Raw genomic sequence first — 27,437 nt, 5'->3', positions numbered from 1 at the left:
CTGAGTGAGGCCTGGTGGGGGAGAAAGCATCTGCAGAGAGAGACACACAAGATAGCATAGGATGTTTGTTAAACAGGCAGACCTAACTCATAGCATAACCCAGTCCCAAAGAGAACCCAGAAACAGCCAGGGGAGGAAGCTGAGACTTGGCAAACTGGCTGAAAGGCACCTTAAATACACAACTGGCAAAATCGTGAGTGTGTGTGTGTGTGTGCCCACACGTACTGAGCACTATCCTTTAGGTTTTTCACTCAAGACTGGCATTCTACCACTTGAGCCACAGCTCCACTTGTAGCTTCTTGGTGATTCACTGGAGATAACAGTCTAACAGACTTTCTTGCCTGAGCTGGCTTTAAACCATAATCCTCAGATCTCAGCCTCCTGAGTAGCCAGGATTACAGGCATGAGCTTTCCGTATCCAACAACAGGCTAACTCTTAAGATTGTGTAAATATCTTCTGTTCTTTCCTGAGTTGAACTTTTGGGTGCCTATATTTCTCTTTGAAAGGGTTTGGTGTCTGTGAACCTAGATGTCTTTTAGTAATGATTTAAGTTACTCAGAAAATTGGGGGCCCTGGATTGAAAAGAAGAGATCAAAAGAAAGGAGGTGGGGAAAAAATCCGTTTAGCAGCCTTGTTCTGTTTGATCTCACCCACAGCCAGCACTAATGGAAGAATGCTGGAGCAGGGGATGGAAGATGGTTGGGTTCCAAGCAGCGCTCTCTTCCCAGAGCTATGTCTGCTGTTTGGACTTGCAGACTTCAAACATGACTGGGGGATTCCTGGAAGACAAAAGAATTCAGGGCCGAGGCTTGGATCTCAGTCAAAAATAACTTCTGTCTTCATCTCAGGCAGGCGGGCAGGCAAAGGCAGCAGCCCAGGGCTGATTCGCTGGTTTCTGAGAAGTTCGGAGCTACAGGTGCAGAGGTCAGTTTAGGTTTGCTTTTGGAGACGGAAGGAGCCTTGGAGGGTACATTCTTGGCTAAGGGAAGTAAGAGGGCAAGTGGAAAAGGTTCTGATGCAAGAGCTACCCCTTCTCCCTCCCCTTTCTGGGTGCTGCCATTTGCTTTGAGCGGTAATTACAGCCTTAATGTTCTTGCCCAGCTTCTCATTAACTCCAAGTATCCACAAACAAACTCCTCAGCCCCTCTCCCCAGTGCCTCCTCCCTCCTGGCTCTTCAATGGCTGCCCCATTATTGAAGCTTCCAGGCCCAGAACATCAGGTCTTCCACTCTTGGAGTCTGCTTTGGGGAGACATCCACCTCGCCCCGCAACGCTCTTCCTTCTTCGCTCCCAGTTATCCCACGGAGCTGTAATTAGAAGATTATCGCATTTTCTCCCAGGACAGAGCTCAGCACCTTGGTCAGAGTTTGATAAATCAAGGACTCTCACCCCATGCTAGTTGAAGGCACTGCCGAGTTACTGTCAATTTAATCTTTCTAAAATGTCCCGCCAGTGAGAAACCATCTTTGCTCTCTGTCACCCTCTAAAGCCAGGCTCAGCCTCAGATTGGCACTCAAGGATTTTGTCTCTAACTTTCTCTCCAGCCATCTTGCCACTCTCACTTTGTGCTCAGCCACTTAGTAGTTTGCTTTTGCCCTCCCTGCAGAAACTCTTCCAGGCTCTCTCTTAAAGCTGTTCCTTTTTGTTATTGGTCATGGAGCTTGAACTCATGTCCTGGGCATTGTCCCTGAGCTCTTTTGCTTAAGGCTAGTGCTCTACCACTTTGAACCACAGCTCTACTTCCAGTTTTCTTGTGGCTAATTGGAGATAAAGAGTCTCACACATTTGTCCTGCCTCCACTAGTTCTGCTCCTTCTTTCTTTTTCTTTTTGCCAATCCTAGGGCTTGAACTCGGGGCCTAAGCCTCTTTGTGTTCAAGACTAGTGCTCTACTACTTGAGCCACAGGGTCACTTCCAGCTTTTTTCTTTCTTTCTTTCTTTTTCACTTGTGGGACTTGAACTCTGGACCTAGGCACTGTCCCTGAGCTCTTCAGCTCAAGACTACTTCCCTACTCCTTGAGCCACAGTGCTACTTCCAGTTTTCTGGTGGTTAATTGGAGATAAAAGTCTCATGGACTTTAGTGCCTGGGCTGGCTTTGAACCGAGATCCTCCGATCTCAGCCTCCTGAGTAGCTAGGATTGCATGCCTGAGCCACTGTGCCCAGGTACTTGCAGGTTTTTTTCTGAGTAGTTTTTAGAGATGAGAGTCTCATGGACTTTCCTCCCTGGGCTGGCTTTGAACTGTATTCCTTAGATCTCAGAATCCTGAGGAGCTAGGATGATTGACATGAACCATCAGAGCCTAGTTTTGCTCTATATTTCCATATTTTCAGCTCCTGCCCCTCTGAATGGAAGTTGGTCCCACAGAGGTAGGACCACTCCTCCCCAGAGCTATAGCTGAGTTGTAGTGTCCTATAAAGGTCTCTGTGTTCAAGATTTGGTCTCCAACTCAGACCTATTAGGAGGTAGGAACTTTAGGAGGTGGGACCTAGTGGAAAGTCTTTAGGTCACTGGAGGTGAGACCTTGAAGGGGATTGTGGGACTTTGATGTCTTCCTCTTCCTCCCTTTTGTTACAGCACAGTGAGGTAAGCAGTTGTGTTCTACCCCACACTCCCACCATGTTTTTTTTTTTATTTTCCTGTATTTTTTTATTGTATTTAATAAAAGGGTAACATAATATTTGCCAGATAGAAGGTGCATTAATTCATATACATTGATACCCTTCCACATGTCTTGGTCCCATTACCCTTCCCCCCACCCCCCTCTTGGGTTTCTCCCCCTTCCCACCATGTTTTGCTGCCTTGCACAGGCCCATGGACTCCAGCCTCTAAAACTGTAAACCAGACTAAAGCTTTTCTTTTTATTTCAGGCATCTCACTATAGTGACAGAAAGCTAACCTGTCCACCCCATTCTCCTGTTGTGCATCATTTTAGAATATCTTGTTGGGAATGTCAAAAGAGGTTATGGGGCTGGAGATACAGCCCAGGGCAAAGGTCTTGCCTGGCATGTACAAGATCCTGGGTTCAATCCTCAGAGCCATAAGAAAAAAAAATAGGAAAGAAAACAACAACAACAACAAAAATAAGCTATAGGTGTGGAGCACTGATGCAATGAAGACTGGAGCAGAAAGGCCAGTCTGCCTACTTGCCTTGTCTGCTGTTGTCTCTCACTAGACCACAAATGTGCTCCCAGGGTGGGCTGTGTGCCGCCCGCCTGAGGCCTGACAGCCACGGCTGGTAAATGAAAGTGAGCAGACACCATGACCATTCTCCAGACCCTCTGCCCCCATCCCAGCACAGAATGTACCGGCCTTTAGACTGTCTGTCTTAGGCTGTCTTTTAGGGCTTCACAAGGTAGCAGGTAGCCGGCCACTCTCATCCCTTGGAAGTCTCTAGGCCTTGGGTCACAGACCCCACAGCTCACAGCTTGCTGGGGAGCAGAAGCAGCTTTCTTAGCTGGGGGAGGGGCTGGGGACTGTGGGGGCACTGGGAACATGGCTGCTCGGTGTGGTGCCCACACCCAAACAGCGGCCATCTTCCTTTCAGCCAGGGCTTGAGGGAGAAGGAGTCCCCCAAAAGGGAGCATTCTGGGGAAAGGCAAGGAGTCTTTCCTAGGAGACTTCTGGGGACACAGTCTGCCCAGGTGGGAACCCATTCCTAATGCAGCTGGAAGAGTAAAACAGTTTGGAAAGTCTCAGAATCTTTCTCTCCCCTTTGTTCTAACTGCTCTTCAGATCTCTTTGGATGACACTTCTGCTGATTGGTAGATAGGATAAACTCCTATCTATCCCCTGAACTACCATCAGTGTGTGTGTGTGTGTGTGTGTTGATCCTGGGGCTTCAACTCAGGGTCCGGGTGGTATTCCGAAGCTTTTGTGTTCAAGGCTAGCACTCTACCTCATGAGACATAGCTCCACTTCTGGCATTTTTGGTCATAAGTTGGAGATAAATGAACTTTTCTGCCCAGGCTGGCTTTGCACTGTGCACCTCAGATCTCTCAGTCTCCTGAGTAGCAGCTGGTACCCATCTTGGGGCTTTTTTTAATTTAAATTTAATTTTTTAATTATAAAAATTGGGGTTTGAATGCAGAGCCTTACACTTGCTAAGCTGGTGCTATACCACTTGAGCCATGGCTCCAGCTGCGCTTTTTTCTGGTTATTTTGGAAATGGAGTCTAGTGGATGTTTTCCCATGTTGGCATTGAACTGATTCTCCGTATTATGGCCTTCTGAGTAACTAGACATGAGCTACCACAGGTTTTGGGATGAGGTCGATGTTGCCCAGGCTAGCTTCCAACTCCTAGGCTGAAATAAACCTCCTGCTTCAGCTTCTCAAATAGCTGGCATTGCGGGAGAGAGCTTTTTTAAATGTTATTCTACCTGGACTCTCACACTTATAATCCTGTGTTCTTAGGAATCGGAAACTTGGAGTAGGATGGCTTGAAGCCAGCCTGGGCAGAGATGTCTAAAAGACTTCATCTCTAATTAAACAGCAAAGAGCTGAGCTGGAGGTATGGACCAAGTGGCAGAGAGCCAGTCATGAGCAAGTAAGCCAAGAAACCCTGAGTTCAAGCTCTGGTGCTGGAGTGAGGGTGGGGAGGGAGTTGCTTTCCTCTCACAGTCCTTCCAGTACTCCCCACTTCCCTTAGGCTAAAATTCAAACTCTTCTACACAACTCTTGCCTCCAGGCTGGGCTCTTTGGTGCTTTGCTATAATTTCTAGCCAAGCCAAATAGCTCACATCCCCATCACTTTTGTCCCTTCGGGTCCCTCTATTCTGGAATATATCCTTTTGAAAGACTTCCTGGATCCTCTTCTTTAGCTCTCTATCCTCTGTAATCCACAGCTTCTATAGACTCTGAAATCGGGGATTGATCCTTGTCTGAACATAGTTTGTCTCTCTTAAAAGAGCAGGGTCGGGCCGGGAGTTTGGCCTAGTGGTTAAAGTGCTTGCCTAGCATGCATGAAGACCTGGGTTCGATTCCTCGGTACCACATACATAGATAAAAGCCAGAAGTGGTGCTGAGGCTCAAGTGGTAGAGCTCTAGCCTTGAGAAAGTCCAAGGACAGTGCTCAGGCCCTAAGCTCAAGCCCAGGACTGGCAAAAAAAAAAAAAAAAAAAAAAGAGCAGGGTCTTAGGGCTCAATAAATGTTCCAGAGTTTAACTGAGTTTGCTTAAAAAGTCCCTTCCCTGGCAGGGAGTTTGGCCTAGTGATAGAGTGCTTGCCTAGCATGCACAAAAACTCGAGTTCAATTCCTTGGTACCGCATACATGGAAAAAAATCAGCAGTGGTGCTGCGGCTCAAGTGGTAGAGCTCTAGCCTTGAGAAAACCCAAGGACAGTGCTCAGGCCCTGAGCTCAAGCCCAGGACTGGCAAAAAAAAAAAAAAAAAGTCCCTTCCCTGGGCTGGAGAAGAAAGCAGCTGGAGTCAGAAGGTTATCCAGCTGCTTCTACGTGCCCCTCGGTTTCCAATCCCCCCGCCCCCAGAACCAGGCTTCCTGGGGCACCTCTCCAGAACCAACGGTCTGGCTTTAACAAAGCCAGAAGCCGGCCAAGGGAAAGGCAACCACACCGAGAGCGTCCCCCCAGCTGCCCCTCTTTCTTCTGGGCTGCTTTCCACAAAGAAACCGGCCTCTCTTCTGTCCCCTGAAGGCTGTTTTCAAAATCACACCCATGCAGACAGTTTTATTTACAAGGAAATCTTGGCAAGATCTTGACTTGTTAGTAGCGTAGGGAAGGGAGGGAAGGTGGTGAGAAATAAAAATAGTTGAAATGATCACACTTTCAGAGACCGAGATGAAAATTGGTGTCTGTAGCGAACTCACCTAATTAGGATGGAGCTAATTTCCTTCTGTGTTTAAGGGGAGCAGTCGGAGCTGGGGGAGATGGTCACAGGTTGGATCCCAGGACTGCGATATGCGGTTATGTGTTTGCCTGGCACAGCTGAGCGCATGCATCACAACTTTTGCAAATAGAAAAGAGCCTGTTTCTGACAGGAAGTTGAGAGAGGCCAAGGTGGTACTGGAAGGGTACAGCCACACGCAGCCAGGTGGGGGTCTGACGGGGACATTTCTCCCGGGGCGGGGGTCACCAGGAGTGGGCCCCACAGCGTCCAGTGCAGAGCTGGCACCGGTTACAGGCAGGGCCTCTGCTTAGGGGTGTGTGTGGGGGGGCAGTGTTTCCAGGGGGTAATAGATAAGAGATCCCTTAAGCGGTGTTTGCGTCTCAGTTTCTCCAGGGCGCTCTCCCCGGGTAGGGCAGTCAGTCTCCTGGGCTGCACGTGTCTGGGGAAGCAGGGACAGTCCCATGGCTTTGGGTTACAGGAAGGGCAAGGGTGAGGGTTTGGGGTCTCAGACCCCCTCTTCTGACCACTCCAGTGTCTAGGCTTCCTCGGATCTCCCAGAATCTGGGTGAAGAGCAGGGGTGGGGGGTGGGGAGAATCCCACCCTCACGCATCCCGCCCCAGATCACTCCTAGTTAATGAACCCTGACCTGAGGTTACCGAAGAGGGAAGACCTGGCTCCTGCCTCGGGTTCCCAAACGGCTTCCTCCGAGAGATCGTGACCGTCCGCACCCCGGCCCAGGGAGGGCGCCTCCGCCCCCGGGCAGCGCGGCCGCGGCCCCGGCCCCGGGCGGGGTGGGGTGGGTGGGGTGGGGCGGGGGCCCCGCGCCCAGCGCCCCGCGAGCAGCCCCGCCCCCGCCCGCGCGCCGCCCCCGAGGAGTCCGCGGGGAGGAGGAGACTCGGGCGCAGAGCGGGGGCCGCGCGGAGCGGGAAGGGAGCGCGGGGAGCGGCGGGGCCAGGCCGGCCCAAGGGCGCCGTCGCCTCCGAGCCCGGCGCGGGGCCGCGGCGGAGGCGGAGGCCGGCGGCGCGGCGCGGCGAGCGCGGGGAAGTTTGGCGGCGGCGGGCCGGAGTCCCGCGGTGGCGGCGGCCGTCGCCGGGGCCATGGGGGCGGGCGCGGGGGCGGCGAGGCGCGCGCCGAGCTCTCGGAGCGGCGCGGCCGCCGCGGCGCAAAGTTAGCCCAGCGCCCCGGGACGAGCGCCGCCGCCGCCGGAGCCCCCCGTGGCCATGGGCGAGCACCCCAGCCCCGGTCCCGCCGTGGCCGCCGGCGCCGAGGCGGAGCGCATCGAGGAACTGGAGCCCGAGGCCGAGGAGCGGCTGCCCGCGGCGCCCGACGACGTGAGTGCCCCCTGCCGCGCCGCGCAAACTTTCTGGGGGGCGCCAGGTGGGCAGCCGGGGCCCCGGCTCGCCCCGGCGGGGTAACTTGGAGGTTTCAAGGGGCTGCGGGAGCGCTGGGGCGGGGGGGGGGTGACCAGGTTCTCACGGCGAGCCCGGGGAGGCTGGGCCGGGGAGACCCCGACTCCCCCCGAGGCACGCGCGCCCCCCGTCCCCGCCCGGGCTTCCCCGGCGGGACCCGGCCCTGGCCGCGGAGCCCGGGACCTGTGGGTTCGCGCCGCTGCCCCCTCCCCGCCGCCGCTGCCGCCCCCCTCCCCGCACTCCTACCCCCCCGCCGTTGTTGCCCCCCTCCCCGCGCTCCCACCCCCTCCTCCCGCCGCTGCCGCCCCCCTCCCCGCGCTCCCCCCCACCCCGCGCTGGTGCAGTGCCCGGGACGCGGCGCCTGCCTGCAGAGGCGGCCGCGTCACGGCCGTGGCTCCCCCTGCCCTCCCCCTCGCGACCTGCGGACTCGGCCGGCCCCGCTCCGCCGCCGCAGAGCCCCCGCCCCCTGCTACGCAGACTTCTCCGGGGACCCCCCCCCTTCCCGTGGCCAGATTAGCTCCCGCCCGGGCACCGGCCGGGACGCCACACTGGCTGGAATTCACACTGGCCTTCCATCCCTTAAGGCCGGGGCCAGGGCCGGAGAGCGGCGAGCCGGTTTGGTTTGCTCCCTGGAGAGGGCTCGGAGACCTCGGCGCGGCTGGCTGGGACCGGGCCCCGGGGGAGGGGAGGGGAGGGGGAAGGGTTACCCCAGGCTTCTGCCACCGGGGTCTCCACGCCCGTCCTGGAGCTCAAAGACCCCGCACTAGGAAACCGTGGGAACTGGAGTTGCTGAGGCTTCTCCCCCCTCCCCCAGGTGACAAAACTAGGCGGACCCCCTGCCCTGCCCCCGCCCTCCCCCAGTGTGGAGAGAGGGAAGTGGCACCGGGCTCCCCCACCTGCAGAACCCTAGCCAGCGAAATCTGGATGGGGCAGGGAGTTGTGCAGCTTTCTGGCTTCTGTGGTTAAACCTACTGCTTCCTTCCGGCCCTCTAGACTCTCCCAGGGTCGGAGGAGAACTGGGGAACTTCCTTCCCCCACTCCTGGGGGGGAAAAAAAGAGAAAACCTGCGAGCAGAATGCTGTGCTTATGTAGGGATGAGTTCCTGGCCCCCCGGAGGGCGTTGCGCCCCGGGACGCCTTCCCTGCGCCAGCCGGGGTGGATGGGATTTAAGCTCTGGGTTGCACAAGTGACCAGTTACCGGCCTTTACTGGGTCTTGTCCCTTCGGGAACCGTATCCCACCAGGGACACTCACTCACCTTGCCAGTCCCCCCATCCAACCCCCTACTGTGAGTTTCCTGTCTTTGCCCATTTGGGGGGGCGGGGTTCCCTCCGGTTTTCCCTGGGCTCTTTCTGCACATCCATGAGGCTAGTTCTGGCAGGAGGCAGTCAGAAACGTCAGGGGGCTGCGGAGACCTTGGTGATGAGTGTGCCTTTCTCTTCTCTTTTTCTTCTCCCGCATGGCCTCCCTCTCTGCCAGCACTGGAAAGTCCTGTTTGATCAGGTATGTGAGCAGTTAACAACACCCCCCTCTTCACCTCCTCCCAGGCCTCCCCGAAATCAGTCTCAGTCTTCTCCCTGCTTGCGTGGGCTTCCCTAGCTCTGTGCTTCTGAAATGATGACGTCTGGTGGGGGCGTGGCTTGGTGCATCTCAGGCTGAGCAACGCTGAGCTCTGGGGGTCAGGAGGAGGCCTTGGGTTCCTCTGAGAATCCTTCCTTCCTTCCCTCCCTCCTCCTCACAACTCCTGCTGTACAATAGCTGGGTTTACACAATGTAGAAATTGGACTGAATGCCTAGGAAGTTTACTGTTGCAGCAGGAGGGAAGCTGGGGAGGTGGGGGATGGGCTTGGATTAACCATCCAGCTGCCTGTCTTTCTACCTCCACCACGGAAGGTTCCTGGCCACCACGGATGTGAAAATCTCTGCCAGCTCTGGTTGGGGGCTGGGGGAGAGAGCTGATACTATGGGCTGCTTTGAAGATTGATTCTGTTTCTTTAGTTCTGCACTGCCGGAATGGGGAGGGCTGGGAGGCTACAAGTGAAAAATAGCATGTGATGGTTTGCAGTGCCTGGAGTCTTCATGTGGGAAATGGAATTGGGGGTGCCATGTTGTTGGCATTGAGCCAGAGGTGGACATTTGACCTTCATCAAGGAAATAGTTCTCTTTTGGTTCGCAGGTGCTACTCTGTATTTCCTTTTCACTTTTTAACCCATGGTGGAAGAAGAGAGGGGAGGTAGGAGATATCCCAATTGTGAGAGAATAGTGAAAGCTACAGTCCCACCCTAGGAATGATTGTGCAAGAACTTTGTGCAGCTTTGAGATACCACCATAAGGTGTTGAGTTACAGAGAGAGGTAAATATGAAAAAAAAATGTGAAAATACGCTCCAGACCTCTGCTATAGTCAAGTGAAGCCTTTGAAACGTTCTTTAGCAGAATTGTTCAGGGATTGCAGGGATGAGAAAAGCTAGCCAGGGGTTTGCTGCAGTGAATGGATACAAATATCTTGTATTATCTTTCTGTGACTATAATAAACACTTGAGACAGTCAGCTTATGAAGAGAAAAACGTTGCTTTAGCTCATCCATTGGGGGTTTCAGTCCATGACTGGTTGGCCCTGTGACAAGGGAACACATGGTAGAGACGTGTGGCAGAGCAAATGTCACTCACCTTATGGCCACAGCACGAAGAGGGGAAGACACTAGGGTTTCACAGTCTCCTTTAGGATATATCCTCTCCCCCCCCCCACCTGAAGACTTCCTTCTTAGCCCCACCTCTTAAAGGTTTACGAGGTGACTGACTCACTGACTCTCAATACCTCCAAGCTGGGCACTGGGCCTCTAACATGTTGACTTTTGGAGACACTTATGCAAGCTATAACATATCTTGACTCATAAGGTGATAATAGGAAGATAGTCAATGGCTGGCTGAGAAGAGCCGCATACATAGCTAACAGATTCCCAACGTCCCAGGAGAGGGAAAAGTAGAAGTGGGAGAAGGATTGGCAAACAACTTCTGGTTCCAGACAAGTGGAATTTGAGGAGCCAGCTAGATGTAAAGGCTGGGATGAGATTGAACATGTGGGATTGCAGGAGGAAAGACACCACAGGTCTGAGGTGAGGGTTTGGGGCTCTTCTGCTATAGAACACTGACTGGCGACTGTCCTGACCGATATAACATCTCTCCTGGTTTCTAGTGCCACCCACTCTCCCTCTGGCCCCCAGGAATACAGTAACTGCTGGCCTGATGCCGCTAGGCGGGAAGGAGCCACACTGCCACCACTGCTGCCACTAACACCAGGCAGCCAGCCCTTCACACCTCCTGCCAGATCTAGAATCAGAACTTAGAACAAAGTGGATCATGTTTTTTCTCTGTGTCTTTCACATTTGACTAATTTCCTTTGCCAGTTCGTGTGTGTGTGTGTGTGTGTGTGTGTGTGTGTGTATGAATGGAAAACCTTTAGTGGGAAGCATTTGGAACTGGAGAGCAATTTCAAGCAGAGAGAATAAGGCACTCAATGTTTAGCTTTTGGTCCATAAAATCCAGCTGCAGGGAGGTACCAGGGTATGGCTGAGGGCATTCCCTTGCTTCTGGAGAGGTCCACTCGCAAATCAGGTTGGTACTTTGTGTTGGAGGCGATCTGCTCTGGAGCATGGCTTTGACCTCTGGCAGGTATTATTCTTTTAACAGCTGACAGAGCTCAAGGAAAGAGTAGGTATGAAGCTTCAACTAGCATCTGCCTCAGGACTGTATGCTGTTCACAAAACTAACATGCTTTAATCCTCTCTGCCTCTTGTTCAGAACCTGACAGTAAGGTTTGGCAATGAATAAGTGTAGGGCACACTGGAAAGGAAGAGCAGGCAGTCCCTCTCAGCATTTCTTCCTCAAGAACACTGCTCTAATAGGTGGAACAATGGTGAAGAGACATGACATTATCAGTCCTGGCAAACAAGCCTGCTCCCTGAGTTCACCTTCCAGAGGTCAGTGGTCTGGGAGAATGTAGCCAGTTGGCATGCCCTCCCTCCCCATCCTGGGTTCTGTTTCCCCAGTGTTAGGGAGGGGATGGGCCCAACTTCATCTAGGTTTTATGGTTCTTCGGCATGTCTAGTAGTCTTATCTAGTATGAAGTTAAATGAACCTCGAGGGCTAGAAGCCTGGAAGTCATTTTGGCTAGACAAAATTAAGTCCAAGGAAGAAACTATACCTACGAGGTCACCCTTCCAGGAAGTGGCTAGCGTGTCTGCTATGGGGATTGGAAGTGAGAAAAGCAGGTGACTCAGCCCCTCAGAAGTACCCCTGACCCTGTAATCACTCTGGCATTTGGTCTGCTCTCACAGGGATGTAACAGGACCAGTCCATGGCACCCCGTCTCTCTTACTTCCCTATGGGCTGCAGAGTTGGCACAGGCAGGAGACCTGAAGACCACCAGCATGTCTTCTAGATGTCTTATCTGTTTACTGCCCAGATTCTCCTTAAAGGGTTTTGTCTTTGGGATTTTCATGGTTTTCGTAAATATTTAGGTTTTAAGACTGTCTTTTGTTGTACAGTAGCATGATAAAATAAGCAAGCAAGCCGAGAGACCCTGAGTTCAAACCCCGATACTGAGGGGGAAAGATTCTAAGATCTTTGGGATGTTTGATGAAGATAGAGTTCTGTTAAATCAACAAAGCACAATTGCTTTTGAACTCAAAAGAATAAGAGAAAAGGAAACCTTTAGAAGTCACTTGGTTGTGTCCCCTTCCCACTAGGGAACCTGAATTTCTCAGACTCTAAAAGGAGACTCTAACTTTGCTTGTCCCTCCCCCCATGTGGGAAGTCTGCATTGACACTCCCAGTGAGATTATTAAATTCACTGCAGACAGAGTTTGGGGAAGCCCCATGGGCTATTGGGGGATAGCACTGTGGATGTGGTGACAGATAGATCTGGGTTCCAGTCTTACCAACTTTGTGACTGAGGCAATTGTGTAACCTCTGAGCCTGTTTACTCTGTAAAATGGAGGTGATGATCTTTAACTTCAGGGTAACTGAGAATTAAGTGGATGTGGAAACTCCCTTTGTAGTATCTGATTCTTGGTGAACATTTTCTCCTAGTGGACTGTGAATCCTTTCCTAGAAAAGGCACAGGACTACGTCTGAGATCTGGATCTTGATGGAGAATGCAGCTGAGCAAGAGAGCAGCTTCTGAGCCCAAAGGATTTTTCTGCTTTTCTTTCCCTCCAACATACGTCCTATGCTGCTCCCTTTCCCTATAGCCTGAGGGACCCTCCCCCGGCCTGGCCCTGGAGCCCACCTTATTCGTAGACTTCCTGTAAGCCGACTTAGGGGATATTTGAGGAGCCAAGTAAAGGTTCGAATGAAACTGTTGAATGGATTGGTGAGCAGCCACAGAGAAAACACCTGCTCAGAGACGACAGCATGGACCATGGTCCCCAAAACATGTGAGTAGCCAGGAGAGTACTATCCCAGAGAGGGACAAACCCATGAGTTTATTAATTGGAACTCCTTCCTCCAGCTCTGCACCCCTAACCTCTTCAACAGGTGGTCTCTAGGAGCCTTGAAGCCACGGACAATTCCCCTACCACAAACCCAGCTTTCCTGCCACGCTGGAAATAACCCTTCTATCCTTGACCACTGACACAAAACAGCCATGAGCAGCGGGGCCAAAGGATTTGAGCTTGCATACTACCTTCCTGGCATAAATTTGAATGAATGATGGCTCGAATTAAGTCCTGAAGGTGCCATCTTGGGTTAAAATAGCCCCTTCAGGAGCAGACCCTGCAGTGGGGCAGCCAGGCTCATGGTGGTTCACCCCTACACTACAGCTGCTCACCACCTCAACAATCATAGGTTATTAGAAGGCCAGGGGAAACATCTTGTCCAGCCTGTTCATTTTACAAACGAACCTTTTGCAATTGACCTTTTTGGGGTCACTTGGTCACTAATAAAAGGTCCAGAGCGAGTGTCGGAGCTCATGTGTCCTTGTCACCAGGTCCTGCCTTCCTGTTTGCTTGCTTGATTCCCTGAGTGGTGACCAAGATTGGTGGAAGAAAGAAGCAGGTGGTCAGGAGGACAGTCTGAGTTGAGTCCTTGCCCTGCTCCCACTAGGTGTCGGACAATAGGCAAACCAGGCAGCCTCGCTAAGTCTCAGACGTTCTCCCTGCAAGCAGCCTAGGACAAGACCTGCCCGAGCCTTGTGAGGAGACGAGGCAGTGTATGCATAGTGTTTGGACCAGTAGGCTGCAAGCACGTGATAGAAATTGCCATGTTACTGGGGTTCAGTAAACACTGTTTTCACAAAGGTCATGCAGCAGGATGAGGTGCTGTGCCTTCTCTTTATAGAGGAGGAAGCGAGGGCCTGAGGGGATGCTCAAGGACACAGAACTATAAGGACTCTGCAGCAGGTGCAGTTGTCCCGAGGACTTTTGGGTATCTTCTAGGAGACAGAAGGTCCACAGGGAGTAGAGACCAGTCTCTATAAGATCCCTTATTCTTCCTGCCTACTCCTGGATTCTCCATTCTCTCCCACTTTTTTCTTTTCCCTTTCCTCAGCCTGGGTCTCTTAGCTCTCTCAGCTCTCTCTGTGTTGAGGGACCAGAAGAACCTTTGGGGGCTTCCAGGAAAGGCTTCAGGAGGCAAGTGTTGAGGCTGATGGGGGAGGCTTACCAGATCCCTGCTCCAAACTACTCTCACTGCTCCCTCATTCCCTTTCTGTCTTCAGTCCCTGGGGAGCCCTGACAAGCTGGGCTTGATGAATCAGACTGAGCACTACATCTGTTCCTGGTACCCAAAGGGACCCTCACCACCCCTCAGGGCTTGCTGCTGCGTTCATGCCTGGGAGGCCTTGGGGATGGCACTGAGAGGACAGAAATGGGATCTCCTGGAGAGGGCATGGTGGGGAGGGACGCTGGCCTCCACCCCTCTGTATCTACCTGTTACCTTCACACATTCCAGAAAAGTCTGTCTCTCCTCCTCCTCCTCACAAGTGTTGGGGAAAAGTAGGTGGTTTTCTGGAAATGCTTTGGCTAGCCACTTGGCCAGCCTGGATCCAGTCCCCGATTCCCCCTTGTTTGCCTAGGGAGAATGTTTTGACTCCCTAACTGGCCTGCTAGCCTTAACACCCAGGGTTCAGCTAACTGATAGATGGGAGGAGGGATTCTTGAGAGCCTGGCTTGAGGCTTTGTGACGCCAAGTCTCTTGTGGGGTCTGAATCTGTTACTGGCATCTGGGAGAGCAGAGATTATACAGATGGGAATCATTGAATAAGCCTCGCCAGACCTCGGGGGAACAGGAGCAGCAGACCCCTGTGCCTCCATTTGGAGAAGCTGGATCAGAATGTAGTTTTAGGACCCCTCTCTTTCTCCTGCCATGGAGGCTTGAGGCCTTCGGGAATCTACTCCTTGCTCACGTCAGAGCAGGAGCAGCAGGTTCCTCAGTGCTTGTTCCCACCTGGATAGCTGGGATCAGATCAGCTATCTTGCAGCCTCAGTTTCCTTACCTGTTGAGTGGCACTAGTCACATAAGTGAGGGTTGACGTGGAAAGGAAGGTAAGAGATTTGTGAACGCGTTTTGCAGTCAGGGAGGGGGAGAAGGTCAAGGGAAGGGCATGCGTGGTGTTTTGTCTGGGGAGGATTAGCATCATTTGCAAGGAAGGAGAAGTGGAAGAGAAAGCTTTGCTCCCTTCCAAGCGCCTCCTGACCTCAGCAGCTGCAGCCCGGACCTAATTTATGGGGCTGTAAATATCCATGAATGGGCCCGGGCTCCCTGGTGGGCTCTGGCTGCGAGGTGGGGACAGCTCTACTGAGTCATTAAACCCCTGGGCAGGCTCTTTAGTTCTGCTCTGCTCAGTAGCTGGGTAATGATGCGAGGAGTCCACAGATGAGTCATGGCATCAAGGCTGTGCTCCTTACCCTGCCCCTGCACACAACCTGTGCTGCTTTCCCAGGGATCATTCTGCCTTGGTGGACAGGCAAGAGATGGTGAGGGTGGGAATGGAAAGCCTATTCCCGATCCTGGGTCTCCCTCCCTCCTCCCAGAACCCAGAGGTCTTTGCAGGATGACAGTTCCAGGTGCTGCCTCTGGCTCATTTCAGGTGTTCACAACCAACCCTCTCTGAGCTCCTGGGCCTCTCTGGATGCAGGGGAGGGAAAAGGGGAATTTTCTCAGGAGAGAGAATTTGAGCACTAGAAGTGGGAAGCAGATATTGTCTCTTGTCCTGGAAATGCAGCTTGTGCAAGTGACAAATACATAATAGATATGAAATAAATGGGGTTTCCCCTTCTCTTATGCTTCATTGCTGCTGGCCAGGTTTGCTGGCCTGCAGCCAGGAGGGGAGAAGCAGGGCTGCTGTCCTGGGTGCTGAGCAGGCAAATCCCAGTTCCTGTAGGTTCCTTCCCCAGAGCTCAGCTCAGTGGCCCCATTAGGCCACTCGCTGATTCCTCTGCCTCTCCTGGGACCAGGTGTCCCCAGTCAACCTTGTGGATCCCACAGACTTCTCGCTAGCTCTGCTGGAAGACTGTAGCATCCAGCTTTTGTTAGCTACCTTGAGTGCCTGTGCTATTCATGATCTGAAGGCAAAAGGCTGGGACCCAGCCTTTTGACAAAGGGGCTCCCTTTCACAAAAGGGGAAACAAGTTTCTACTACAGATTCGTGTCTTTCTCTTAAAGAGTGTTCCTTGCAGTGTGACTGAAAAGACACTTGGGTCAGATGCTGGAGTGAACAAAGCAGACAAGTTTTCCTCCCCTGTAATACCTTGCAGAGTCCACACTGGTTTCTTGCATTGTACTCCCCCCCCTCCGCCCCCAAGAGGGGCCCACAGAACCCTTAACTCAGGTGCTTTCTTGGGTTTAAGGTTCCACAAAACACACATTGGAAAAGTCTTACACCAGGGACTTTGTTTCGTACAGTGGAACAAGAGGGAAAAGGAGAAGAGGGGAAAGGCTGGAGCCACTTTCTGACCTTGAGCTGTTTTCTTTCACTCTTTTTATTCTCTGCATGTTTTCCCATCTACAGAGTAAGTGTGGTGGTGTTAGAAGAATGGATGATAGGACTGGACTTGTGTCTCTCAAGCTCCTTCTAGCTACAGGATCCTAGTTATGAGAAGAGGGAGCTGGGCGCCAGGCTTTTCTGCCAGGGCATGAATTTTATCTGGAAACAGTTACCATCTGATCAGATTTGAGAAATTCCACCCTTGGCCTTCGTTCCAACTCCCATTCCCTGAACCCCGTGGATTGTAGTCTCTATCTCAAAGAATCTGTGAGGACACAGAATCAAGGGGTGCTATTAGTAATCGTGTTTGGAGAATAGTTACAAACCAGGTAGGTCCCCAGAAAACCAGGATAGATGATGACTAAATGAGCCCCTGAACATAGCAGATACCTCCCACATGCTACACCCGGATTCACCTGGGCTCTAGCTGAGGGCCAGGAGGCAAACGGGTTCAGAGTGGAGTTGCTGAGCAAGCTGCTCATGGCTGCTGCTGGCTTCTGAGGCCCCACAGCCTCTAGACAGCTCTGTAGCATAGTTTGAAGCTCACTGAGGTCCTGCTAAATATTTGACCTCTGATTTATGAGTCCTTAACCTGCTGTCCTAGTCTCTAGTGCCACTAGGTCCCTCTGGTGGTTCAAATCTCCTTCCCGCTGTGGAGACGCCTCATCTTGACCCCCTCTCCACATGGATGGATTCCCCACCTTCCGTTTCTCCAAGGAAGCACTCCTCCTACACTGATGGAGAGATGAGGTAGTTGAATGAATTGCCTCAGATGGCACACAGCAGCTGGAGATAGTGGCTTTCTTCCCCACTTTGTCCCAAGGAGTGGGAAGGAGTTTCGGAAGGCAGCCAGCCACACTGAGAAAAGGTGGTGGGTAATTTTCCCAGGCTAGGTGGGCAGAGCAATGGAGAAGGGAGACACTGTGTGCGCGCGCGCGCGCGCGTGTGTGTGTGTGTGTGTGTGTGTGTGTGGCCAGCCAGACACTGGGGAGAGCTAGTGACCTAGGGGATTAGGATTAAAAGTCCCTTTGGAGCCTCTTGAAGCTCTTTTCAAGCCTGAGGCAGGTGGGCCGGAGATGCGGGAGGGCTGACCTCTCACTCAGTGCCTTTCTGCCTTCTCTGCTGTCCTGTACTCATACTGAATGTGATCTTGACACCCCCACCCTCCGCAGACAGCACCAGATCCTCTGTAGGGTGGAAGCTCAGGACCCTCCCAGCACCAAACTTCCTGCAAGGCCCAGCTCTGTTCATAGCCCACCAGCTGCCACAACCACCCCCAGACCAGCCCCGCCTCGTTCAGAAAGCTCCCCACTAAGTGGGCCAATCCAGGGCATGGAGTACTCGAGGGAGAGAAGGTAGAGAGAAGCCTGGCTGCTTCAGGAGCTTTAACAGGGCTCTTCCACCTCACAACTCCAACCCACAGTGCTGGTATGATGTCATCCCTGCCCTTCCCCCAGAAGGCTAGAAGGTGGCCCCAAGTAGGCAGGGTGTGTGCTCAGACAGGGGTGTCCACGGGAAAGATGTCCTTCCATTCATTCAAATGATGCCAGTGAAAGCGCAGGGCTGGTGACTCATGCCTGGTACCCCAACCACTCAGGAGGCCGAGATCTGAGGTCCAAAGCCAGGCCAGGCAGGGAAGTCCATGAGACTTACCTCCAGTGAACCACCAGAAAACTGGAAGTAGCCCTGTAGCTCAGAGTGGTAGAGCTCTATCCTTAAGCAAAAGAACTCAGGGACAGCACCCAGGCCCCAAGTTCAAGCCCCATGACCAACCCCCACCCCTACCCCAATAAAAAAAAAAAATGAAGCCAGTGAGACCAGGCCCTGCTGCTGGGCCCTGGGGTGTCCACTCCACAGACAGAGCACTTGGGACCAGAGCTGCTAACCCTAAATGCTACAAGTCTTGGTGCTGCTGATTTTCCCTGGTTCCTTGCTACCATGCTAGAGGGATGTGGGCTCACTTAGAAGCCCCGCCCCCCTTCAATCTGAAGTGCTGGGACCTTCTGCCTTCTATGCACATGTTCTTCCTCCCTCTGGCTCTCTGCCCCCACTCCTGTCCTCCTGTGCCTTCCTCCCACACCAGCCTCTGTCCTGCTCTTCATCTTCCCAGGTGTTGGGTGGTGATTGAGAGGGTTCTAAAGCCTAGCGAGCCTGCATTAGCTCCATCCTCTCTAGTCGTCCTCCAGTCCCTGAGGCCTCATTATTAGGGTAGCAGTGACCCCCCCTCCCCACCGCCCCTGTATTGTCTAGCCTGTCTGGCCCTGGCATGGAAGGTAGAATTTTGGCAGAGAATGGAGGCTCGGCCTGATTCCAGCTTGTTCTTTGCAGCATAGAGTCTGTAATGTGCTTGGGGTGGGGGGGGGAGAGCCACAGGGCAGCCCTGTCACTAGGACAACAGCAGGGAGCCTGAAACAAGGGAGGGCCAGGAGGAGAGCAGGTGGCTCTTTGTCTGTTGCCTGATCCCAGCCCACTACCCCATTGCCCTCCCCAGTCTTCCAGAGGCCCCTGGGAAGGGATTGGCTTCCTTGCTCCCAGCATATGCAAAAACCATTGCGCTTTTTCCTACTGCTGGGGCAAGAGAGACTCCATGCTGTGCTACAGACCACCGCACCCCCCTCTCCTTCCCACCCCCCCTCAGGGCCCACTGGGATCTTCCCAGGCCTGAACCCCCAGCCCCTGTCTCCCATCTGCCCACACAGCACTGAGGCCCATATGAGAGTAGGTGGAGCCAGGCTAATGATTCCCCATGATGGAACTGGGGTTGGTCTAGTGGCCCTCAGGGATGAAAGAGGCTGCATCCTGCCAGCCATTGCCACAGTCTGTTCTTCGCTAGGCTGTGTGTCTCTGCATCTGAGCAATAAGGAGGCCAAAACAGGAGTCTTTTTGCTGGGGGGGAAAAAAATCTTGGCCATTGGAAGAAGCTCTGCCTCTCCTAGGTCTGGGGCTGGGCTCAACTTTGTGTTCTTTTGGTTTTGAGTTGAAGCAGCAAAGCAGCCCTTGGGGCTGAAGGACAGTGACTTGAAAGTGGAACTGAAGTGCCCAGGTGTGGAACGCTGCCTCTATGTCTTGTTGGGCAAATCACTTCTATGCTGACTCTGCCTTTCTCCTCATCAGTAATACAAGGACCCTAGTAGAGTCTCCTGTCTCTGTGGCAGGAGGTCAAAAGATGGCTCTGGAGTAGAGAATATCCAGATTTCAAAATGGGCTTCTTTAGAAATGTCCTGTTGAGTTCCGGGGAGAAGTGAAGTCATCTGTGACTGTGACTCCTAGCTGTTATTCTTATATTGTCTTAGAAATGCTGCACACAGAACCTGCGTTCCCACAATAGTCTTCATCAGCCTTATCCAGGAAAAGGGGAAACTTGCTAGCTGTGGTAGTATACACCTGGGGTCCTAGCACTCAAGAGGCTGAGGCAGGGCGATCATGAATTTGAGATATACCTGGGGTACATATGAGACAGACCCTATCTCAGAAAAGGGGAGAGAGGGAGGGAAGGAGGAGCGGAAGGAAAGAAGGAAGCAAGGAAGGAAGAGATTGAGTGAGTTTGGCCTTCTAAACTTACTTGTCCCCAGCTATTCTATTCCCAGTGTCTGCTGCCTTTTATTTATTATTATTTTTGCCATGCTGGAGATTGAACCCCAGTCCTCTTACATGCTAGGCAAGTGCTCTATCACTGAGCCCTCACTTGTTGCTTGCGAAAACCTAAGCATCCCACAGCAGCATCTCCAGAGTGACTCTGGAGTCTTTCCTGGGGAGAGTGCTTTGCTCTTACCACATACCAGGTAGGATACTTGTAAGGGTACATGTGGGCACTGGATGAAGGAGGGACAGGAAGGTTAAGATCTTCTTTGGGAGAGATGAATAAGCTCCTGTTTTTTATTTTTATTTTTTGTGTGGGTCATGAGCTCTGGGTTCTGTCCCTGAGCTCTTTAGCCCAAGGCTACTTTCCTATCCCTGAGCTACGCCCCACTTCCCATTTTCTAGTGATTAATTGGAGATAAGAGTCTTAACAGTCTTTAGTGTCCAGGCTGGCTTTGGACCACAATCCTCAGATCTCAGCCTCCTGAGTAGCTAGGATTACAGGTGTGAGCCACTGTGCCTGGAAACTCCTGTTTTTTGTGTTGTTTTTTTTTTTTGCCAGTCCTAGGCTTGGGCTCGGGGCCTGAGCACTGGTTCCTTGGACTTTCTCAAGGCTTAGCACTCTACCACTTGAGCCTCAGCACCACTTCCAGCTTTTTTCTATGTATGTGGTACCGAGGAATCGAACCCAGGTCTTCGTGCATGCTAGGCAAGCACTCTACCACTAGGCCAAACTCATGGCCCTGCTCCTGATTTTTTTTTTAACTGAATCCATGAAGCTTTCTAAGGAAAATGAGTTTCTGTCTATCCAAGCATCCCATCTACTCATTCAACTGAGTGGCCATAAGATAGACTGTACATTGGATACTGGGTTGGAGTGCAGTGCCAGCCTTTGCTGAGCTAGAGACAGTATGGGTGAGAGGCCTGCAGATTGCCCAGGGCACATGGGCGTAGTCATACCCAACCATTAATGAGGAGGGCGTACAGTGGATGGCAGAGTAGTGGGGAATAGTACCAGGATGAAAAGAGAGGAAAGGCAATCTTTTTCTTTTTCTTTTTGCCAGTCCTGGGGCTTGAACTCTGGGCATGGGCACTGTTTCCTGAGATGTTTTTGCCCAAAGTAGCGCTTTACCACTTGAGCCATAGTGCCACTTCCAGCCTTTTCTGTGTATATGTTATTGACAAATCAAACCCAGGGCTTCATGTATGCTAGGTGGCCACTCTACCACTAATCCACATTCCCAGTCCAGGAAAGGCAATCTTTTTTTATTTTTACATTTATTTTATGGTCATGGGGCTTGAACTCAGGCCCTGAGCTCTTCAGTTCAAAGCTAGCACTTTGAACGGCAGCACCATTTCTGGTTTTTGTCACCAGAAAAACCGGTTAATTGGGTTAAGAGTCTCATGGATTTTCCTGCTCAAGCTGGCTTTGAACCGCAAACTTCAGATCTCAGCCTCTGAGTAGCTAGGATTACAGGTGTGAGCCACTGCCACCCAGCTAAGGGAAAGGCAATTTATTTTTATTTTTATTTTTTTGTGAATCTTGGGCTTGAACTCTGGGCCTGGGCACTGTCCCTGAGCTCTTCAGCTCAAGGTTACAGCTCTGTTGCTGGAGCCACAGCCCCACTTTCCCTTTTCTAGTGATTAATTGGAGATTCGAGTATCAGGGTATTTAGTGTCTGGGTTGGCTTTGAACCTCAATCCTCAGATCTCAGCCTCCTGAGTAGTTAAGATTACAAGTGTGAGTCACTGCGCCGGGCAGGGAAAGCAGTCTTAATTGGAGAGACCTACCTGTACAAAGCTGTAAAAGGAAAGGAAATGGTAAGCCTGGCTACTCAGGAGGCCAAGACCTGAATGATCTTGATTCAAAGCCATCTCAGGTAGAAAGACTACAAGATTTCATCTCAATTTATCAGCAAGATGCTGGACTTGAGGTGCAGCTCAAGGGTATGAGCTATGAGCAAGAAAGCCAAGGGAGAGATCCAGTCTTTGAGTTTAAGCCCCAATACTGGTGCACACACTCACACAAAGAAGATAGTGTAAAACGTATACCCCCCAACATGTGTTAGTGGGTGTTAGTGGGTCCCTGGGGGACAGGTAGACTGTGTCTAAGTATACAGGCCATGCTAGGCCACACCTGCTCAGAGAAACCTCTGCATCCTTACTTCAGTCCTTTACCTCACCCTGCCATCAGATCTCCTGGAAGGAAGTCCTTCTTTCTGATGAATCTTGCTTTCCTGTCCACTGTCAGAAGTGAAAGTGGAGGAAAGATGCTTTCACACCTCTGAGCCTATTTTCTTCTCTGAATGACACCATTGGATTGGGGGATACTGACCAATCAGGTACCACCCACTTTGTGAGTGACGGTGGAAAACTGGGTCCTATGTCCGGGCTGGGGACTGGGGAAGTGCTCTGCTGACTCCACTGCTCTCTGCTTCTTCCTCAGTTTGATCCTGGGAACACGGGCTTCATCAGCTCAGGCAAGTTCCGAAGCCTCTTGGAGAGCCACAGCTCCAAGCTAGACCCACACAAAAAAGAGGTGCTCCTGGCTCTCGCTGACAGCCAAGCAGATGGGCAGATCTGCTACCAGGATTTTGTCAACCTGGTGAGCACTCTGGGGCCCCTGCTTTGGAAAGGCCTTGATGGGGCTGTGGCTTAGATGTGTAGAAGAGATTTGGATAAAGGGGTCTTTTGGCTCACAGCATTAAGAAGTCCAGGCTTCATAATATGTGGCTATGGACATGGTATTGGAAATATAAACACAACTACATAGACATAAAAATTTATGACTCTATAGACAGTGTTTTATTACATAGATTAATATGTATCTATGTCATACAAACTCTCAGCCTAATTTTAATTATGTTCTAAAAGCTAAGAGCCAGTGACTGTATATGGAGATTTCCTTCTTGAATACTTGTTTGTTAAACACGTTATTTGAAATATGATGTAGAAATTAAAAAAAAAAAAATCCTAGTTCAAAAAAAAAAAAAGTCCAGGCTTCAGCTGGTAAAAGAGCCTGATTTGTCCTCAACTCCCAGCTCTGCCTTCTGCAAGGAAACTCTAGACCTTCCCGTTTGTGGTAGCAAGGTGGCTGCACTATTCCAGCTTTCCCATCCCCAGGCCACACCACGCTGAGATTTGATTCTTGTGGCAGATCCTGCACAAAGCCTGGGACTTCCTCCTTCCACTGGCCTAGCATGGGTCATCTGGATGTACTGATGCACTCAGGTCTCAACCAGTGCCCATCCCTAAAACTTGAATGGGATCAGAGCAGCAAAATGACCGAGAGCAGAAGTCGTCGCTGGTAGGAGAAGTTGTAAAGACAGCTCAGACTTTCCTGGGGGTGGTGCATCACGTGAGTGAGTGGAGGCCAGCTCGGCAGCTGTGCAGGGTTGTCAGAGGGACTGCAGATGGAAGGCTCCTGAGTTTGGTGTCTTAGAGTGGAGACTTCTTTTCTGAGGGTTAAGGCTGGGCTATTGCAAGGACTACTGTGGCAAGATTCACCATGAGTAGACAGAACCTTCTCAGGATAAGCTGCAGGAGTTAGCAAGATAAATGCAAGACTGGTCGTCTTCCCTTGCTTTCTGAGAATGTATGTCTGAGGATACTGCCTTACTCAACCTTTAGCTCCCGCCCAGCTTGCACCTTTTCCAGCAAGGCCTCACTGACCACCTGGGTGTTGGGTTTTTTTTTTGGTTTGTTTTTGTTTTTTGGTCATGGGGCTTCAACTGAGGTTGTGGGTACTATCCTGAGCTCTTTTGTTTAAGGCTAGCATTCTACCATTTTGAGCCACAGGTCCGCTTCTGGCTTTCTGGTAGTTAATTGGAGATAACAGTCTCATGGATTTTCGTACCTGGCCTGGCTCAGTAGCTAGGATAACAGGCATGAGCCATCAGTGCCCAGTGTCTCCTATGTGTCCTTATGGCAGCTGTCACTACAACTGCTGGTCGCTTCTCTAGCGTGACACTTAGTTACTTAGTAAATTGTTATGGGTACGCGGTTGATAAGTGGATGGAAGGAAGGTAGAAGTAGATATAAATACAGGTCTGGGTTGAATGTGGTAGCTTCCTAACACGGTGCCTCAGTTTCCTATTCATGGCCCTTAATTTAACAGATGACTCGTGAGCATCAAATGTGCTGACACATGTGAGGTACTCAGAATAACTGCCATAACATAAGAGCTTGGGGACTGTTGTTTCTTATTAACTATTAGAGAAGAAAGGGGTTCAGCCTGCTCTAAGGAGCACACAGGCTGGGAAGTGGGTGTGGGGCTCACCTGGAGGCCACAGCTCTGACTCTCTCCTCGTCCTGTTTCCTGCACAGATGAGCAACAAGCGTTCCAACAGCTTCCGCCAGGCCATCCTGCAGGGCAACCGCAGGCTGAGCAGCAAGGCCCTGCTGGAGGAAAAGGGGCTCAGCCTGTCTCAGCGGCTGATTCGCCATGTGGCCTACGAAACCCTACCCCGGGAGATTGACCGCAAGTGGTACTATGACAGCTACACCTGCTGTCCCCCGCCTTGGTTCATGATCGTGGTCACACTGCTGGAGGCAAGGACTAGGGTGGGGCAGAGGCTGCTCAGTCTTGAGGGGAGGGGAGTTGCTTGGGGAGAAGGAGCCAAGAGGGAGGATCTCAAGAGATCATGGCAGTCTCCTGCCCCAAAGGATAATGGTTTAAGATGAAACAGCAGTTGGCACTTTCCAAGTCCTGCAGGATTGCAGTGACTACAAGTGTTTTGTCCCTGAATGCAAGAAGACATCCCGAGTTGATTACTGGAAGCAGTTTTCGCCACAGCCAAGGCTCCATGGGGCCATACCTACCAAAACGTCAGCAACAGAATCAGCAAGTAGATGCAACTGATTTGAGGATTTAGCTAAGAAAACTCGGTAAAGTCAATTTATGTTAGTTCCTCACCAGGTGAGTAAGGCAGACCAGTCAGTGGCTTCTCAGGATCCATTTCCCATCTGTAATGTAGCTATAACCAGACCTGGAAGGTCACCTCTATTTGGAATGCTTTCTGAACACAAAAGCATCACACAAATGTCTCTGGGAGAGAATTATAAGCAAGTAAATATGGGCTTAGCATATTTTTAAAGAACATTCTCCCCTTAGGGAGTCAGCCATACATCCTGTCCAGAATCAGGAGGTGTTACTTGATGGAAGTTGGTTCTCTTGGCGGTTAGACCCAGGAACCCCACTAGTTCTTGAATGAATGCTTGACTTCCCTTTGGCATGTTACCATCTTCCACTGTTTTTCTTCCAAAGCCACAGGCCTAATTACCGCCTCTGCATATGTTCTTACAAAGTTCCTGCCTAATCAAATGGCAAGATCCATCAGCTTTGAGGCACCTTCTTCTCTTTCTCTAAATCAGAAATAATCTGCTCTGTTGACCAGAGCTCCTCTGTTTGTTGTTATAGCTTTGTCCAAACACAGATTGTGAAAGTTGTGACTTTTTTTCCTGAGATATTCTTGGACTCATTCTTCAAGCGCTTACTGTGTTTGGTCTATTTATTAACTTCGGGTTGAGGACCAACAACAATGCCAAGGCCTTAGAAGCTGCATCTGCTGCCAGAACACCCGCATGGTGTTAAGTGGACAGAACAGTTTTTCAGAGAACCCAGGGATACAGCACCAGGGGCCTAAGCCATGTCCAGACTTAGCCCAGAAAGTCTTAACCTCACACTAATTATAGCTTTCTTCTCTGCATGTCATGGGCATAGGGATGACTCTGTACTTTCTTGCTTTATTTGATTATTTTAAAACAGTTTCACTATTATTCCAGTCTAATCATGCCTCAGCTTCCCAAATGCTAGGATTATAGGAATGTGCCATCACTTTTTTTTTTTTTTGCTAGTCCTGGGACTTGAACTCAGGGCCTGGGCACTGTCTCTGAGCCTCTGTTTCAGGCTACTGTTCTCCCATCAAGGTTAGTGCTCTACCACTTGAATCACAGTACCGTTTCTGGCTTTCTCTTAGTAGTGTATTGGAGATTGAGTCTCATGGACTTTTCTGCCTAGGCTGGCTTCTGTGATCCTCAGATCTCAGCCTCCTGGAGAGTAAGGATTACAGGTGTCAGCCATTGGCACCTGGCATTTCTTTTGTGTGTTGGGGGGTCATGGGGCTTGAACTCTGGGCCAGGGCGCTGTCCCTGAGCTCTTCAGCTCAAGGCTACTGCCCTACCTCCTGGGCCACAGCCCCAGTTCCTGTTTTTTAGTGCTTAATTAGAGATAAGACTCTCATGGGTTTTGTAGTACTCAGGCTGGCTTTGAACCGAGATCCTCAGATCTCAGCATGCTAAGTAGCTAGGATTACAGCCATGAGCCACAGTGCTCAGCTTACTTTTTTTTTTTTTTTTTTAAACAGTACCAAAGCTTGAACTCAGGACCTTGGCTTTCTTACTTGGCTTTCTTTTCATGAGTGGTGCTCTACCATTTGAGCCATGCCTCATATTACTTTATCCCTTTTAAGCCTCATGACCTCTCTGAAAGCAAACACTGGTAAAGTGGTAGTGTCAATGTATCACTGATGGATTGAGTGGGTATGTGGCAGTGAGAGGCAAACCTCTGAGGAACACTTAAAAATTCTGACCTAGGCAGGGAGTGTGGCCTAGTGGTAGAGTGCTTGCCTAGCATGCACGAAGACATGGGTTCAATTTCTCGGTACGCTATACATAGAAAAGGTTGGAAAGGAAATGGGAAATGGTACTGTGGCTAAATGGTAATGCTCTAGCCTTCAGAAAGCTCAAGGACAGTGCTCAGGCTCTGAGTTCAAGCCAGGACTGGCCAAAAAAAAAAAATCTGACCTAAACCATATTTATAGAATACGACCCCAAATCACTCTGGGTAGTACACTATTTCAGAGTACAAGAACATGTAGGGAATTCAGCAAATGCTATGACAGGCTGAGTGCCAGTGGCTCACATCTGTAATCCTGGCTACTCAGAGGTCTGAGATCTGAGAATTTCCATTCAGGGCCAATCTAGGCAGACAAATCTGGGAGATTCTTATCTTGGGTTAACAGGTAGAGCAGTAGCCATACAAGAGTGTGAGGATATGAGTTCAAACCCCAGTATGCATGTGCAAGTGTGTGTGCACGCGCACACACACATATGAGACATAGACACAGAAATGTTGTTTTTTAAAAAGAAAAAAAAGTTGCTGGGCGTGGCAGATCCCGCCTATAATCCTACCTACTCAAGAGGCTGAGATCTGAGCATCTCAGTTCAAAGCCAGCCCAGTAGCCTTGAGCTGAAGAGCTCAGGGACAACGCCAGGGCCAGGAGTAGGTAGGGTAGTAGGCTTGAGCTGAATTGCTTAGGGACAGTGCCCAGGCCCAGAGTTTAAGCCCCATAACCAACCAAAAAAAGGGTAAAAAAAAAGTCCAAATACTATTTTAGGCTTTTGTCATCTGCAAAATTGACCTGTATGGAGTGTTGGTGAAGATGTAGGAAACCCAGAACCTCCCTGGGCTACTGGTAGGAATGTAAAATGATGCAGCCACTATGAAAAAGTAGTGTTTGTTAAAAACAAACAGAACTTCATGTGATCCAGCAATTTTGTATATCCGAGGAAATGAAAGGAGGGCCTAGAAGAGACATTTGCACACTGTATTTATAGCAACA

General features: G+C 51.1%; 1 protein-coding gene across 1 annotated transcript in view; it reads left to right on the top strand.

Moving 5' to 3' along the window:
• Positions 1-7,050: 7,050 nt before the first annotated feature.
• The window catches only part of Rhbdl3 (rhomboid like 3), a 47,661-nt gene continuing 27,274 nt past the window's right edge, over positions 7,051-27,437 (top strand). Inside the window, exons 1-4 of the mRNA XM_090351268.1 lie at positions 7,051-7,176; positions 8,733-8,756; positions 22,262-22,420; positions 24,142-24,366. Coding sequence (XP_090207394.1) covers positions 7,066-7,176; positions 8,733-8,756; positions 22,262-22,420; positions 24,142-24,366 — 519 coding nt within the window. The 5' untranslated portion in view covers positions 7,051-7,065. The remainder of the gene's footprint in view (positions 7,177-8,732; positions 8,757-22,261; positions 22,421-24,141; positions 24,367-27,437) is intronic.

This window comes from Megascapheus bottae, chromosome 17 (genome assembly GCF_031878675.1).
Source record: "Megascapheus bottae isolate mThoBot1 chromosome 17, mThoBot2.hap1, whole genome shotgun sequence".
NCBI classification, from domain to species: Eukaryota; Metazoa; Chordata; class Mammalia; order Rodentia; family Geomyidae; genus Megascapheus; species Megascapheus bottae.
This window is presented reverse-complemented; position numbering and strand designations above follow the sequence as displayed.